Source organism: Myodes glareolus, chromosome 11 (assembly GCF_982192425.1).
Source record: "Myodes glareolus chromosome 11, mMyoGla1.1, whole genome shotgun sequence".
NCBI lineage: Eukaryota > Metazoa > Chordata > Mammalia > Rodentia > Cricetidae > Myodes > Myodes glareolus.
In genome coordinates this window covers 50,711,413-50,729,022 of record NC_142036.1, presented here as the reverse complement: position 1 = coordinate 50,729,022, position 17,610 = coordinate 50,711,413, and the positions used below count along the sequence as shown (strand labels likewise).

The 17,610-nt window shown below is 44.5% G+C and overlaps 1 protein-coding gene across 1 annotated transcript in view; it reads left to right on the top strand.

The window, feature by feature from the left end:
- Rhoj (ras homolog family member J) overlaps positions 1-9,480 on the top strand; it is an 86,686-nt gene extending 77,206 nt beyond the window's left edge. Inside the window, exon 5 of the mRNA XM_048415612.3 lies at positions 4,027-9,480. Coding sequence (XP_048271569.2) covers positions 4,027-4,173 — 147 coding nt within the window. The 3' untranslated portion in view covers positions 4,174-9,480. The remainder of the gene's footprint in view (positions 1-4,026) is intronic.
- The last annotated feature ends 8,130 nt before the right edge of the window (positions 9,481-17,610 follow it).

The window sequence follows — 17,610 nt, the reverse complement described above, 5'->3', positions numbered from 1 at the left end:
GGCAACAAGCAGTCACCTCACAACTGGGTTCTGTTCCTCACACGTACGTCCCAGGTCACGCCCGAAATCTGTTGGCTGCTTTTCCTGGAACCATCAGCACACCATAATGTTCCGCTAACCTCCTCACATGGCAATGCCTTTATGGACTGTCCCGTTCTCTCCCCCCATGTTAGAACCGGGAGAGACAAGTTTGGGCTCCTCCTTGGTCATTCAGAGGCACAGGTGGACAGGTTGATACACTAATCCACTATCAATTGGCAGAATTGTGGGGAGGATGAGAGCAAGCCCCGCTCGTCTCTCGGGGTCCCAGAATGAATGAACAGAGTCAGTCAAACTCCTGGAATTTTTGGACTCACTCTTGAGTTTTGGAATCATCAGTGGGAAGGTCGTCCAATTACAACAGCCTACAGCACTTTCCAGGCTTCTGTTGTTGTTGTTGATATTGTTGTTCCCTCTGCGTGACTGACGAGAGTCATTACAAGCAAGCAGCCCTTCAGTTAATCATTTCCTCGTTGTGCCTTTCACATGTGTGTATATCAAACTTGGATACACGCCCCAAAGGCAGCAGATGACATTTCATGTAATTGTTAGAAAAGAAATTCTCTATCCCCTTTCCCTCTTTCTCATATCCTGTTTTTAATGAATTTTTTGAAGTTGTTTCTAAATTTAAAGGCCAGACCATTGCCAAAACAAAATCCATAGAGGAGACTTTCAGTGTCCACTGATGGTTTCAGCTCCCTGCTTTTGGCATTTGCCGTTGACTTATAAAACAATCCTTCTTATCAGAAAAGAACACATACCAAAAACTTACATGCCATCTGTAGGAAGAGTTTTAAAAGAAATTTCAGGACCTGACCAAAGCAATTTTATTTCATACCGAGTCTTTGTATCTGTGACATTTCAAGCAATCCTGTTTCAGTGATTGTCAGCTTGGCCAGCTTGTTCCTGGGCTGGGTACTAGGGGTCACAGAAGCTCAGAGAATGAGAAAAACAGCACAGCCCAAGCACCGAGACGATGGCTCATCGTGTAAGAGCACTTGCTATGCAACTATATAAGCTACACATGAGTTTAAATCCCAGCACCCACATAGAAGCCAGGCTTGGCCCCTTGTGCAATAACCCTAGCACTGGGCGGAGACTGGCAGATCCCAGCAGTTCACTGGCCAGCCAGGTCTAGGCTGAATGAAAGACACTTTCTCCAGGGCACAGGACAGAGAGTGACAGAGAAAGACACCTGATAACCTCCTAGGCCTACACACACATGCACACACACAAAGATACACATACATACACAGAGAGAGAGAGAGACACACACACACAGAGAGACACACACACATAGACACACAGAGACACACATAGACACACACAGACACACAGACATAAATACACATGCACAGATACACATACAACACACAGACACACACAGATACATACACACAGAGAGAGATGCACACATATATACACACAGAGAGATATGCACACATACACACAAAGAGAGATGCACACATATACACAGAGATACACACAGACACAGAGACACACACAGACACACACAGATACATACACACAGAGAGATATGCACGCATATACACAGAGATACACACAGACACAGAGACACACACAGACACATACAGATACATACACACAGAGAGATATGCACACATATATACACACAGAGATACACACAGACACAGAGACACACACAGACACACACAGATACATACACACAGAGAGAGATGCACACATATACACAGAGATACACACAGACACAGAGACACACACAGATACACACACACACACAGAGATATGCACGCATATACACAGAGATACACACAGACACAGAGACACACACAGAGAGATATGCACACATATACACAAAGACACACACAGATACATACACACAGAGAGATATGCACACATATACACAGAGACACACACAGACAGAGACACACACAGACATACACACAGAGAGATGTGCACACATATACACAGATACACACAGACACAGAGACACACACAGAGAGATATGCACACATATACACAGAGACACACACAGACAGAGACACACACAGATACATACACACAGAGAGATATGCACACATACACACAGAGATACACACAGACACAGACACATACAGACACATACACACAGAGAGAGATGCACACATATATACACACAAAGATACACACAGACACATGTACAGATACATGAAGCACAATCAATAAAAACTCAGAGAGAGAAATTAGTGTTCAACTTGAAAGTCAGAAAAATAAAATAACCAGTCACTGGCTCTTACCTCTACTTCAGTCCGAAACGGCGATCCTGCCTCCAGGAATCTCAGAGACTGTGACTGAGAGCTGTCTCCTCCCGTCTTAATAATCCTCTCTAGGGCTGGGATTAAAGGCATGTACCACCCAGTTTCTATGGCAACTAGTGTGACTACTGGGATTAAAGTGTGTGTCAAAGCTACCTGATCTGTAAAGTTGACCAGTGGGGCTGGTTCATTTTCTGATCTTTAGACAAGCTGTATTTATTAAAATACAAATGAAATGTCACTACAGATACACACATACACAGAGACACACACAGATACACACACACACACACACACACACCTCAAGAGACAGACATTTTAAACATAGTTCTCTCTCTTTCTGTTTAAATGTTTACTTTGCTTGGCTTGGGCTGCATCCACTCTTGTCTAAGATAAACCCCAAGTTTCTCTTCTCCACAGTATATGAACTTCCTGCATCCAGCATCTGTATCCTGACTACTCCACGGAATGTTTCTCTCAGTTGTGTACCTTAACTGAAACTCTAAATCTCCAGCTCTCTAGAAAAATAGGAAAGCGAACAGCCATGATCCAGAGTGACCTTGTGGGAGCTGGGGAAGTCACCCATCTCATGGCAGTGGGGACACGAGTCACTGTCCTTTTCTCCTGGTCCCCCTGAAGCCCTGTTTATCATCTCTACAAGCACCCAGCTATAGCACAATGATGCTTTTGCTGCTCTTTCCCTCCCCCAAGTTCATCTGCTATTGTTTCCAGGTTCAATATCCAGAAGACCTCTTCTGCATTTACTTGGTCTCATAATGGAAAACCACAAAAAAAGGGTGTTTTTCTGGATGTTTTTAATATTCAAAGGCCCCTCAGCACATCGTTGGCTCCTATGAGCTTATGAGATTTGAATACCCAGGCCTCCTCCTTTACCGAAGCCAACAGCCAAGCACACCCTTCCTGGCCAGTGATTTCTTTAATGGGAATCAACAGTTTCTGGCCTGAATTTCTATGTTTCTCATGAGGAGTTTATGATTCTCAAATACCCCATAGTATGAAATCACTTTTTTTTAAGCTTTAAGGGGCTAGAGGGTTGGCTCAGCATTTAGCAGCACTGACTACTCTTCCAGAGGACCTGGGTTCGATTCCCAGAGCCCACGACTGTCTGTAACTCTAGTACCAGGAGATTTGATGCCCTCTTCTGGCCTCCTTTGGCACTGTGTGCAGGCATACCATGCAGGCAAAATACCCATACACTTATTAGTAATAGTAGTAGTAGTAGTAGTTTTTAATAATTAATGAGTAATTCTTATAATAATTCAAAATAAAGCATTAACCCAGTATAAAATGCATATCACTTAACATAAAGGCTGTGCAGCGAAGAAAGGCATCTCTATCAATGAATATTTTTCTCATTGACTGATTCATCTCAATCAATGAATGATTTTTCTGTCTTCATGTTTTAGTGTTTTAATTTAAAATTTGATTTTCAAAGTATATTGATATTGAATAATAATAGAAAACAGGTATGATGTTGCCAAAGAGATACATAGCAATCAAGAATAATCCAAGATGGCTGCCGCCCACACTTCTGATGTGGGCCCTTGGCCCAGGGGCCCTGCTTTATTCCACACAGAAGGGCCTCTTCATGTCCCTGTCCCTGCTCTGCTCCATATACAAATGAAAGGACACTAGAAACAGACTGGATGTGAGACAAGCTGACACTCATGACTCTTTCTTTGTGTTTAAGATCGGAGCACAGTGCTACCTGGAATGTTCTGCCCTGACGCAGAAGGGTCTCAAGGCGGTCTTCGACGAAGCCATCCTCACTATTTTCCACCCCAAGAAAAAAAAGAAAGGCTGCTCCGAGTGCCACCGCTGCTGTACAGTTATCTGAAGTTACCCGAGACCCGTCTCCCCGCCATCCAGAGCAGCAGTCTCTGTGACCCAGCTCCAGCCAAAAACGGAGGGCAAGACCAGAAAGGACTTCCTGCGTCCCGCGGCCTGGCCTGTGCCCTGCCAGTTCCCCAGCTCAGCATCCTGTCAGCCACTGCCATATTCCCAGGCCAGAGCATCCACACTGTGCACAGAGGATGCCGAGCCACATTCAGACAGTGCCTGGGAGGTGTTGGAAGCAAGTCACCATCGTCCTGTATTTCACATCTCCCTTCCACAGATGTAAACGGACAGGAAGTCATGGTGGGAAAGCCAAGCATTCTGTCCTGCACTGGTGGCCTTATTTCACGCCTTTGCCAAACTTAGAAATACGATGCCAACATTCTTCCTGAGACTGTTGTTTGAGCCGAGGGTCTTAATGCTCCTTTCTCTTGCAGTTTCCTGATGTTCATTCACTTGAGCCTCACAAATCCAACTCAAAATAGTTAAAAGACAATCTGGATTATACTCACTCTTATTGACGGTGGGTCTCTGCCAATGTTCTTAGAGCCAACATGTACCTCTGAATGCCTAATTACAAAAAAAAACCCCTCACTTTACAACTTTCATAAACTTACAGACCTATAATTTTTTTTAGCCTTTTTAAAAGAAAACATCCTATGAATTATTACAGTTTCCCGAGTTTTGCCAAAGATTCATCCTACAAATGCTTCAGGTGATGGGGGCCTGCTCTTGCAAACTTCTACTGTTGTTCAAGCTGAAGACACACTGTCTTTGAAGAAAGAAATAGACTTCGACTTTTCATCTAAATTGGTCAGGACAAGAATATGGCAAATGCCGTCTTCCTGATCCAGCCGAGTGGGCCTGCCCCACCCCTCACAGAAGGTCTGCGCCTTCCCTCCAGTCACCCAGTCACACTTCCTCCTGGGTCCAGAGCCCTGTGTTCCCCAGTCATAGCCAGACATTAAAGAAAAAAAAAAAGAAGGGGGGGGGGGGCTGCGGACACCAGACATGAACAATAAGTGTTCCAGAATCCTGCAGGGTCAAAGTGCCTTAACTTTTCTACTTGTGTCAGCTGAGAGAGCTACTCAGCTTGCCCCTGTGAAGCTTCAGTTCAGGACAGTTTCCAGTTGCATCCAGTATGAAAATCACTGTCTCTCTCCCTCTGTCCTTAACTCCTCTCCCAAATGTCCACGGAGGGTGGGCTTATGTGGATCCCCTTCTAGGATGAGGCACAGCAACTAACGGGGAGTTTGGCCCCGGGCAGAAAGAGCTCCTAGTGAGAAATCTCGCACCTTTCAGTGTGACAATTCCAAACAGCCAGGGACACTCCGCCTTTTAATTAGAGGCTGTGATTGGCCCCAATTAGTCTTATTTGCTTGCAGATGCCCTGGAATTACCCAGGGAAGCTGATTTATCCTTTTATTTTCTTTATTGCATCAGCAAATCATAGCTTAAGAGCATGAAATTATTTCACTTTTTGTAGATTAAAACTCCATCTGTTGGGAAAAGCATCCCAATCTTTCTAGTCTTTTCTGCTCGTGGAGAAATCACAGAAGATAATTGTATGAATTAGGTCTTCTTAAGACCTTTCATGACACTCCTTCAGTCTTTGAAGGTTTTAATGGTTTGCTGTTTAGAATTTCTGAAGTGTATTTTTGCTTCCTCTACATGTCAGTACTGTTTCACTTCTCTCCCATATAAACGGCAAAGAATTTTCCAAAATACACACATACATACGTGCACGCACACATAGACATGCATAACATGCATACATGCACGTACACACATATGCCACCTAAAAGGAAACAAGAGTTCTGTAAGCCAAAAGCTTGCCACCTAGAGTAACAAGGACTGTCTGCCTTTATACATGGAAATCAAATATGCGTGAGCCTTAATGCTGTGGAAGCCACCATTTGCCTTCACCTCTGTGATGAGTATGTACCCTGTAATGACATTACTGCTTTGAGCCACTTTTGCTACAGTATGGCATAGTTACACTTTGCTAGGAGGCTGTTCCTCGCTTCTTACTGTGGTGGAGGAAAAACTGAAAGCAATACATTGGCTTCGTCGAAGAGAAGCTCCCAAATATGTGCAGCTAACAGGCAAATGACTCACCTAGCCATTCCCTCCATACTAGACCAGTGAGATTTCTCTAGCAGGACCCGGTTTGTTTCACAAAAGTGTCTGCTGCCCCAAGACTGAGTAACAAGTGTTCTGAGGATTAAAAACAAAAGGACTCACAGACATCAAAAGAAGGATTTGCTGATAGTCCATGCCATCTTTCCAAGTCAACACATGGCAGCTGACATCCATGGGAGGACAGGAAAGGCCTCAGAAGCTGCAGTAAAGTACAGTCCCTTGGTGTGCAGCTGAGACACTTGGCTGGGACCAACTGAGAGCGGTGTGCTGTGCAGAGCTCAGGCAGACCCTGGCATCACCCATATGGAGACGGAGTTCTGCAAGCCGATCAATAGAGCTGCGTTTGTTTCTCCTACGGCTTCCAGCCATGTTTGAAATGCTTAATTTCACGTGGTTAAGCTCCTATAAACAAAATAGTAATCCACCACACTGGTAAGGTGTGGTAAAGTAACGAGAACTTGATCTTCTCACCAGTATGCAATCCAGAAGAAACCGTCATGTAATTAAGTTGCTAGTTAAACAGATTTTGTTTTCTCTTTCGCTCAGTAGAGTTGATGGACAGCTTAAGCTAAAACAAATCAAAGTCATGTCCATAGTAAGAAACCTGGGATGATTCCTTCCAAGAAAAGCTTTGTTCTAAGAACAGTTATAGAAGTCATTAACTACCACAACCTAAACCAGGACTTACAAGGATGCAGAGTCAAAACCTAGGTTCTGTACTTCCAATGGGAAGTAGATTTTGGTCCAGTGACTTTCAGGATAATAGGATGGTTACAATATATAAAGACATTTATTTGGGGGATTTCTGGTCTATAGAAGCACTGTCAAATGAAGGTAATGTCGCCATCACAGTTCCCACTGCACCACCAACAAGGATATAAAGGAAAACAATCACAACTAAACCTAAAACTATTGGGAGGGGAAAACTAAGCCAAGCATGGTGGCTCTTCTCTGTGATCCCTATACTTAAGAGGCAGAGGCACAAGGACTTCGCTCAGTTTAAGGACATCCTGGTCTACAGGGCAGGTTCCCATCCAACCAAGCTACATAGGGAGACCCTGTCTCAAAATAAATAAACACATAAATAAACAAACAAATAAATAAATACTAAATACAGAATGTGAATCCAACAAAAATGCCCTTATTTGAGGTGTACGTTCCTAGGATCTAAAGTCTTAGGGAATTAATTCAGCGTCTTCAAGGAGAAATCTCCGAATTGAGGTGAACCTCTTAAAATATTATATAAGAGAGCTGGGAATGCTGGCGCACACATATACTCCCAGCATTCAAAAAGCTGAGGCAGGAGGATTGTGAATTTAAGTTCACCCTCAGCTATTCAGTGACACTCGGCTTCAAAAAGAATTCACAGAAGCCACGTGGCATTCTCTGAGCCAACATTCCTGAGACCGGTGTGATGGAAACTTCGAGTTGTGTTCTTGCTTTAAAGACGTATTTGATGTCATGCTGGGCATTATTAGCTAACAAGGTCTATGTTGTTTTGAAAACCATTTTCTTGTTCAGATGCCTGGATATGAAGTGTGTTTGCTCTCAAAAGAGTTCAAATGCCCGGCTTAATCTCTTGGTAGTCTCTAACTTCACTGGGAAGGCTTCCCAAGTACTTGTATTCCCAGAAACAGTATCTTTTCTGAGGTAATAGAAACAGAGAGAAAAAGAAATCAGGAAAACTGAGTGGCGCACAAAGGAAGGTAAGCACCTTGAGAAATAAAACATTTGGAGAACAGAGAGGAAGTTACAGCTAAACACAGGGCAAACCACAGGCTTGCTCACTCTCGGGAGAGTTCACACCTGCGCGACGTCCAGAGGCCGAGGGAAGACAGAGACCAGGGAATGTCAAGAGCACATCATGGGCAGCCATGACAAACCCTGTGGTTATGCTAGGAAGTCTGCTCTGAATGGAGGCCTGCGGGTGCTCTTTGCATGCTAGGGTAGAAACCTTTCACCTCCTCTGCCTCTGCATAGCGGAGAAGTCAAGGGAATTTTACCAAGAAATGGGAATGAATAAATAAATAACCTCGAAAGTCTCACGAGCGAAGCCTCGATAAGGCTCACTCCGGAATACTTGGGCTTAGGTATACAGATGATATTGGTTCATGGTCACGAAGATATCCCTCAATACCAAGCTTGTATTAATATGCACAGATGCTATAAGTACAAAAATGTAAGATAAAACAACAGAATTCATGGTGATTCCACAGTCAGTGATGAACAGAACAGTAGCCAGAATACCAAGCTCTCTGCTCAGCCACCAGGGTCTTAGCCTGTCTCTCAGGGGGCCAGGGAGGAGAGAACCAGGGTCTGGCTCATGTGTGAAAGGGTGGGATGTATGTTCACCCTTGGCCTCGAGGCACCATGCCAAGAAATTAGAATAAACACTGCGCAATGACTCTTGGTTACCTCCTGTGCTTTACTCCGAAGGGGCTATGATGCCAGAGACAAGGGTGGCTTTGGGGTGAGTGTGTTAGAAGCACGGCCCAGAACCTTCATAACGCTAAAGCCAGAGCAGTGTGTGGTATTCAGCAATGAACCCCCAGGGTTCAGCATGTGAGGTATCGTGGCTGAATGGGATCCAATCAGTGTCACAGCCGATGTGATATCTGCTGCATTGTGAAGAAAGGGAACCGGAACCAGCAGATCTGGCCTCTCAGTGGCCTCCACAAGGCAGCGTTGGGAGTTCCTTAGACCTCTGGAGGGAAAACAGAAACACTTTCTAGGTAGAAAATACATCTTTGGCAGGTAATAGATGGGCATCTAAAATCACCTTTCCCTGCCATCTTCCATACATTTGTTAAGCAATCAGATTATTTTCTTCTCGAGGTGCCTCAGGCAAGAAAGTGAATGAATTCTGCACTCTCATCACACTCATCAGGAGAGTGGCCTTTGCTCTGAGTAAGCAGCAAGCACGGATAATGCACAGAGGGACATCAGCCAACTGCAACAGCTGCTTCTCCCAGACAAGGTGCACAGAGTTAAGCCAGCTTGCTTCCCACCAACTTGTTCATAGGCCGCTGTTCCTATAGTCTCCTATGTAGCTGACTAGTCTCTGTACTTGTTTCATAATTAATGGAATGTTATTTCATGTACTCTAGCCTCACTGTTTATCTGTATCACATTTTTGACATGTCATTAAATGGTCTTTTTTTTTTTTCCTCTCCTGCTCTTATTTGTGGACTCATTGTGGATCTCCATCAGCCACTCATGCCAACTGCCTTCTGAAGGTATCTTTCTCTAATGGGAAATTGTCCAGCTCCTTACTACCCAGAATGCAATCCAAGGATTGGCAGCATTAGCACCACTTGGTAACTAGTCAGGACTGTAGCATCTTGGGGCCCAGGTGAGACCAATTGAACCAGAACTTGCATTTTAACAAGACCCCAAGTGATTCAGACATACATTAAAAATGAGGACATACAGTCTGTGAGACGTCCAGGTTCATTATCAGTCTTTATAGTCAAGCATAGAGGTGGATGATAAAGAAGCCATCGGTGCAGACGGTCTCTCAGATGCTGCCATGTAGGTACTCCTTGGGTCAATATTTAAATCGTTCATTTACCGGCTGAGTAAAGGGTTGTCAACATCCTTTCATTTCGTCATATGCCACCCAGCTGCAGGGAAAGAACAGCCTATTTGGAAGCAGGCAGAAGAGCAGCATCTGGCTTGAAAGACCTGCTAGATCTAAAACATTCTGTTCTGACAGCCATTCTGGTATTTATAAGTGTCCTACTTCGCTTCTCTGTTGCTTTGATAAAACGCTGACCAAAAGCAGTTGGGGGGAGGGAAGGACTTATGTGGCTTATAGGTTCCAGCCAGTCATCAAGGAAAGTCAGGGCAGGAGCTCAAGCAGAAAACTGGAGGCACGAACCGAAGCAGGGGTTGTGCCGGGGTGCTGCACACTGGCTGGCTCTCCATGGCTTGCTTAGAATCCCCTACCCAGGAGTGGTGCCACCCATGGTGAGCTAGGCCCTCCCACATCAATCACTGATGGAGAAAATGCCCCACATAGATGCTTGGAGGCCCATTTAATAGACTGGGTGTGCTTCCCAGCACCAGGATTACAGGTGCACAATGTACCTGGCTTTTTCCATGGGTGCTAGAGATCTGAACGGATGCCTTATGTCTGTACAGTAGGTGCTCCTTTCTTATCTAGGACAGTAAAATCAAATCCCAGCCCAGGCTTTCTGCAATCCTGTTTTCATTTAAATAGAAATGGTTCACAGAAATAATCAAATGCTGAAGAAGAAAAACCCCCTAGTCTAAGCCTACTAATTCTCCTCCCCATGTTCTAAGCTTACACCCTCAAAACCAACCGAGCACATTCATGGAACATTAGGCCTTTTGGCTCTTCTCTGAAATTGGCTCTGGTTTTGTAATGCAGAAGTTTGCAGGCTGCTTCTATTGGACTTGGTTTCTCATCTGGAATAGTTAATGTGTCCGTGGGGAGACATTTCATGATAGTTTTCTTGAGCTTGCTCAAGCAGGCCCCAAAACCTGAACAAAAATCTTCCAGAAACATTTCCAAAGTGTTTTTAAATGCCAGATGTTTTAAGGCTCCCAAACCACCACCACGTATTTTAATAGTGATAAGCATACTCCAAAAGGAAATGGAACTGCCTATAAGCTTGGGTCACCTAACTTGATGGCTCACCTCTCCACACAGTAGACAGCAAAGACAAAGAGCACACACTTCAGGTAGAACATGTCTATAAACAGGGCTAACCCTTAAGTCAAGTGCTTGCTTCGAAAAGTGGATTTCCTAGGCTATTAAGGCATCAATTAAAAAAACTACATTTTTCTAGGTAAGACAACATCTTGTCTGGACCACTCATAGAGTTTTCTCCTGGTACCCTGTTATCCCAGCGAGAGCAGACAGAGACGTCTGTTTCTTGGCCAACACAGTAGAAAACTGATGATTCTAAGAAGTATTGTGGAATGTGTTTTTCAAGTGGAAAAAGATTGTACCTTTAGGAAAAACTGCTAAATTTAATAACTAAATTACCTCATCGGTGTAATTTGTTTATTGACTTTTATTTTGGTTGTTTGGATCAGCTGCCATCTATAGCAAATCCTTTTGATCTATCATCGTATTGAATGTATGAAGATTCGTAGAAGACATGTAGAAAGTGTGACATCTTCGTTTAGAAGACACTCATCAGTTCTACTATAATGTTTATATAAATCCCTTTTCCTAGATCTTACCACAAATGAAGGAATGATAAAAGTCCATTGTAAATTTTTTTAAGAAAAAAAAAGTGGATTTCCTGAAGACCATTACTTTGGAGCACGCCAATATCTTTTATAAACGGAGTTTGCTTCCAGAGACTACACGTTCTCTCAAATGGTAACCATCTGCATCTGTGACTTTACCTGTTTTCCTTGATTGTAACCCTATCGTCAATATCAGATTCTGCTCTAAAATGCCAATATTCCTGTTAAATCCAGACAGCTTTTGTTGTCTTCCAAGGTTTGTCTGTCATTTACCCGAGTGGTTCGGGGATTGCTGGGAAAGGTCTTGCTTTTCTTTTTTAAATAATGACTTTATTTATTCTTTGATAACTCCATGCAATATATTTGATCCCACCTTGCTCCCCATTCAACTCCATATCCTTTCTCTTTCTAAAAAAAATGTACCAATGTTGTTGACCTGAGCATGAGGCCCGCCCTGGGGAGTGATTGACAATCCCAGCGCAACTCCTTTGAAGAGAACTAATTCTCCCTCTCCAGCACCCATCAATGCAAATGGCTTCTTGGTTTGGGGTGGTACTTCATGCCCACTTCTCCTCCATGCTGAAGGAACTCAGAGTCAAGTACAAAGTCAGCAAGTTCAGGGGTTGCTTGATTTGCCACTCATGATAAAGGCTTGGAAAGACGGCTAGACTAAGCCCTCTAAGCCCTTCCCGCTGGAGAAGTGTCTGCCTTCCATTGCCAGTAACAGAGCTCTGCCCCTGCTCCCTCATTCTCTCGTTCCTTCCCTAGCTCTGTTAAATGTCACCCACCTGAAGAGCTTTCGCACCCCCTGCAGACACTTCAGGATCACAGCAACCAGACATGAGGCCCTCCTGACTGACTGCCCACCACACCATTCCAGTTTATTCTACCTGTAAAACCAAAGGGTGATGATTGTAACAGAAACGCCTGAAGATCCATCATGAAAATAAGGAGCAGACTTGGGCTCCAGTGGATGTTCCATTAGGAGAAAATCTCAGCAGGGTCAGGAGGTGGCTCAGCAGGCAGGGATGCTTGCCACAAGCCTGACGGCCCAAGTTCAATCCCCAGACACTACAAGGTAGAAGGAGAGGACTAACATCCCTGGGTTGTCCTCTGACCATATGTACTCCATGGCACTGACACGTGCGTACACACACACACACACACACACACACACACACATCTGTACACACAAGTGCAAATAAATAAATAAATAAATGTGATATGATTTTTTTTTAGAAAATAAAAGTTAAGGAATTTGTTTAAAAATAAATTTAAAAGTTACTTTTAGTAGTTTGCTTAAAATTCTAAAATAGAAAACCAAGAAAGATTGGAGCAAAATGTTTTGTTTCTCTGTTTGTTTGTTTTTTTTTTAAGTAGGGTCTTGCCACATAGCCAAGGCTAGCTTCAAACTCTTGATCCTCCTGCCTCAGTCTACTGAGTGCCAAGACGACAGGCATATGCAATGCTGCCATCCTGGGATGAAGGGCACATAATTTTTGGAATAAATATGTCTTGAATGATGAAGAGAAGTAGGCCTCATGAATAACTTTATGAAATGCAAATTATCCATGTGCATTATTTTTTAATTGGGTACATAACTCATTGTCTATAAAATGACTTTACTGGTTTAAAACATAATCAATCTGTTGAGCTAACTGGGCCATCACAGAAGAACTTAGTACTTTGCTAATGTGGAAGAGGGGAAGTGAATTACCACTTCAGCCAGGAAGCGTCAAGAAGCCAGGAGTGAAATGGGCCATGAAGGGTTCCATTTCACACAAACCCAGCATGATGCACATGCCTGGAATCCAAGTACTCAGAAAGTAGAAAGAGGAGGATCGGGAGTTCAAGACCATCATTTGCCACACAGGGAGAACATCCTGGGCTATCCGAAGTCTGTCTCAGAGAGAGATCAGGGAAGGGAAAGGGGAGGATTTACATTCCCCAATCAAACTGCTCTGTAGGAAAGAATTCCCCCTACTCCTTACCTTTCATTAACTACAAAATCAATATATTTCTTAATAAGGAATTGCTGAGAAACCATTTGTTGAGAGCTGATCTGGAAGGCCCTGGACCACCATCCCCAGCATCCGTTTCTACATCACGTCGGAAACCAATGCAAATCCATAACCCTCACCTCTTGTTTCTTTCATCTTTTGCTGTGGCATGGTCTCTTTTCTCCCTCAGACACTTCTCCTGTAAGATATAATCTGTGCTACAGGAACCAACCATTTCCTGAGGTGACACAGGAAACCAGGTGAGCACACCAGTCTTCACAGAGTGACCCAGCCTCCAGGGAAAAAAAAAAAAAAACAACAGAAAATGCTAATGAGCAGTTTGACATCTATCAACTCAGACTGTACCAAGCAGAAATGACTCTGAAGAAACTTTCTTAAAAGGCCTCATGCCTCAGTAGAACACGGTTGAGCTGAGTCAGAGAAGACAGTGTCTTGGTTAGGGTTTCTATTGCTATAAAGAGACACCATGACCACGGCAACTCTTAGAAAGGAAAGCATTTCATTGGGGCTGGCTCACAGTTTCAGAGATTTAGTCCATTATCATCATAGCAAGTAGTATGGCAGCATGCAGGCAGACGTGGTGCTGGAGAAGGAGCTGAGAGTTCTACATATTGATCCACAGGCAGCAGATGGAGACTGTGTATCACGCTGCGCATGACTTCAGCATAGGAGACCTCAAAGCCCACTCCCACAGTGATACACTTCCTCCAACAAGGCCACACCTACCCAACAAGGCCACACCTCCTGATAGTGCCACTCCCTATGGTCAAGCATTCAAATACATGAACCTATGGAGACCATAACTATTCAAAGCACTACCCCAGGTACATGTGGCTTGTTAGCTGTGCTAGCATGGGCAAGTGACTGATACGTTGCCTTTTTGGCTTCATCATCCATAAAACAGCAATGATAAAATGATACTAATAATATTTAGTAGTATGGTTGACACAGACTAAAGAAGGCAGCCTAGGGAGATGGTTCAGCCAATAAGGGCTTTGCCAGCATAAATACCCGAGTTCAAGACCCAGAACCCACACCAGCAAACAAACTGGGCTTGCTAGCACATGTTTGGGATCCCAGCTCTGGAGAGGCAAGAGACAAGAAGAGAATCCCCAGTCGTCACCAGTCGGTCAGCTTGGCCTAACAGGTGAGCAGCAGGATCAGAGAGAGCCCTCTCACAAAATGAGATAGAGAGCTCCTGAGAAATGATGCCAGAGGCTGACCTCTGACCTCCACGTGCATATGGCTAGGGGTGTGTGTGTGTGTGTGTGTGTGTGTGTGTGTGTGTGTGTGTGTGTATGTGCGCACGCACCCATGCGCAAGCATGTGCATACACACCTGAGAACTCATAAACGTGGGAGTTCTATAAATGGCAACAATATTCGTATCTTTATTTCCAAAACAGTGCTTCCTACAAAATTAGAGTCAATAAATATTTATGAAAAATAAGGCTGTGCAACGGAGAGAAGAGAAATGAAAAAGTAAAAAAAAAAAAAAAAAAGATTTGGGTTTCTCACTGTTATAGTTCCTGACCGATGTTTTCCTCTTTTTCCTTAGTAAATTTCCTCATCATCATAATACATATCTATTGCAATTTTTTTAAATGTCATGGACTAGCAACTCCACTGCCTATTAGGCAGGACCACAGACCCTACAGGTCACAGGCCTCTAGTCACCATTGTAGCTCTGTTGTCTGCAATGGCGGCAAGGTCGTTCTTGCCTCTTGTAGCTATATGTCACCATCTTGTCTCTGCAAAGTCCTGCCTCCTCTGCTGACACCTAGAAGCCCAGAGTTCCCAGGCAGCATCCCCTGGCCTAGAGGACAGACAGGATGGAACTTTTCTGTGGTAGGTGTGCCCTTCACTGAAGCAGCTCTTGTTTCTTGGATAAAGAGAATGTCCACTGAACCACTCAGACATCTGGAGAGCCCTCGGGTCCTATAGGATAACACCGCATCCAATGCTTATTTTTGGCTCCTCGGTACTCCGTCAGCATAGTTAAATCCTCTCCTCTTCATTGATAGAAGCCACCATTTGCCCCAAGCTCGCAGGGGTCATCCCAAGAGCACACCAGGACAAACTCTGACTGTTCTTACACTTACACATCCTAAACACCGCTCCATTTGCCTGTACTCTCGCCATCCCACTCCACACCCCATGCCCAGTACCTTCTCCTCCTTCTTCCAGTTTGCATTATTCAGTAGCTTCTTCAGTAAAGACCTCCATTCCTCCCCTCCAGAAAGCAAGTCTTGTCTCTACTTATCATCGGGAATATATGGATTTGTAGGGACCGGGGCTACAGCTTGTTTGACAAAGTACTTTTCTAGTGGGCACAAGGCCCCGGGTTCAGTATCCCAGCACCACAAAGAATAGGTGAGATGGCACATGCCTAAAACCCCAGCGTTTAGGAGGCAGAGGCAGGAGTATTAAACTATAGGCATCATGGACACTGGTTGAGGAGACAGTTATAATAAAACAACGCCCGCCCACCTTAAGTCCTCCAAGTGACCTTCCAGCTAGTGGCAAGGAGGAGCCAATGGGCCCTCTACGGGAGGTCATCAAGTGCATCCCCCTGCTCATTGCACCGCCTCTGTGTCTCTCTCCTTCCTATTAGGAAGAACATGAGTGAGAACAGAAGAACCATGCTAGGAGAGACAGACTTTTAAATAACTGGACTGCTCTCCCATGGATCTGGTTTTCCCCTCTGCCTCTTCTAATGCAGCCTCCACACCGTGCCCAAAGGTCTTTGGTTATACTTAATAATCAACCAATGCCAGGGTCCTTGTAACTACCGTCATCCTGCCTCCATATCTCTCAGACATTAGTGGGCACAGACCTTCTGTGTACCCCATAGCAGTTCCCATCAGAGAAATACAAGCCATCATGACACTGCAGCCTACGTATTGTCCTGACGGCCACCATTACTGCCTGCTGCACTTTGTAGCTGAAACTCCCCAAATGCAGTTGTGATAGTTTGAATGTAATTGGTCCCCATAATCTCATAAGGAGTGGCACTAATGAGGGGGTATGGCTTTGTGGGAGTGGGTATGGCCTTGTTGAAGGAAGTATGTCACCATAGGGGCAGACTTTGAAGTTTCCTGAGGATACCACCAAGTGTCTCAGTCAACTTCCTGCTGCCTGCAAGTAAAGATGTAGCCAGCAGCTCTGCCTGCACACCTCCAGGCTCTTCATCGTGGTGACAATGGACTGAACCTCTGAAACTATAAGCAAGCCACCACAACTAAATGTTTCCTTTATAGGAGTTGTCGTGGCCGTGGGTCTCTTCACTGCAATAAAACTCCTACCTAAGAAGTCATATGGCCATTAGCCTTAGATCCATTTCTTACCCTCCTTTAACTTGCTTCCTAGAAGACCAGAGTTTATAGAGGACCAAATCAATGGTCTCTACCTATTAATATTCCCATTTGGTGTAGGCTGGAATATTCCCCTTCCCCATGCCTCACTTTGGCAAACAGCAGTGCATCCTACTAATGAACAGAGCTCCCCATTGGGCACTGGCTCTTCTCCTGTGTTTGCCTTGGTGTTTAATAATCACACCCTTTCCCATCACAGCACCCTAAGGGTGCCCACTACTTCCAAATCACAAGTGTGTCACACTTTCTCCTCTAGTGAAATGTGTTATTTATTTCCTGCCTGAGTTGTTACTAAGGCTGTGCCCATCTTTCCCAAAACTCTGGCAAGAGGTTTGCCCCAGAAAAAACCCAGAGGAAGGCTCCTTGAAATGTAAGGAAACCCCTAAGCCAAACACAAGCAGCACCCCTTCCTAGGAGAGAACACCCACCAATGGCTTTCCGTGCAAGGACTTTCTCTTCTACCAACACATCTGTTGCTACAGTTTGTGGTGGCTTTTGCTCCAGTCCTTTGTCCCAGACCTTTGCCCCAGCGTCCCGGGGCTTGATCACCAGTCTCAACCTTTGCTCTGTAGATTTTCATGGACTCAGTGATTCCTCCATCAACGGAGCATTCAGGGCTCACAGTTGTGCCCGACAGGGGCTGCGGATGACAGGACCCCTGGGACACAAGTCGTCTGTG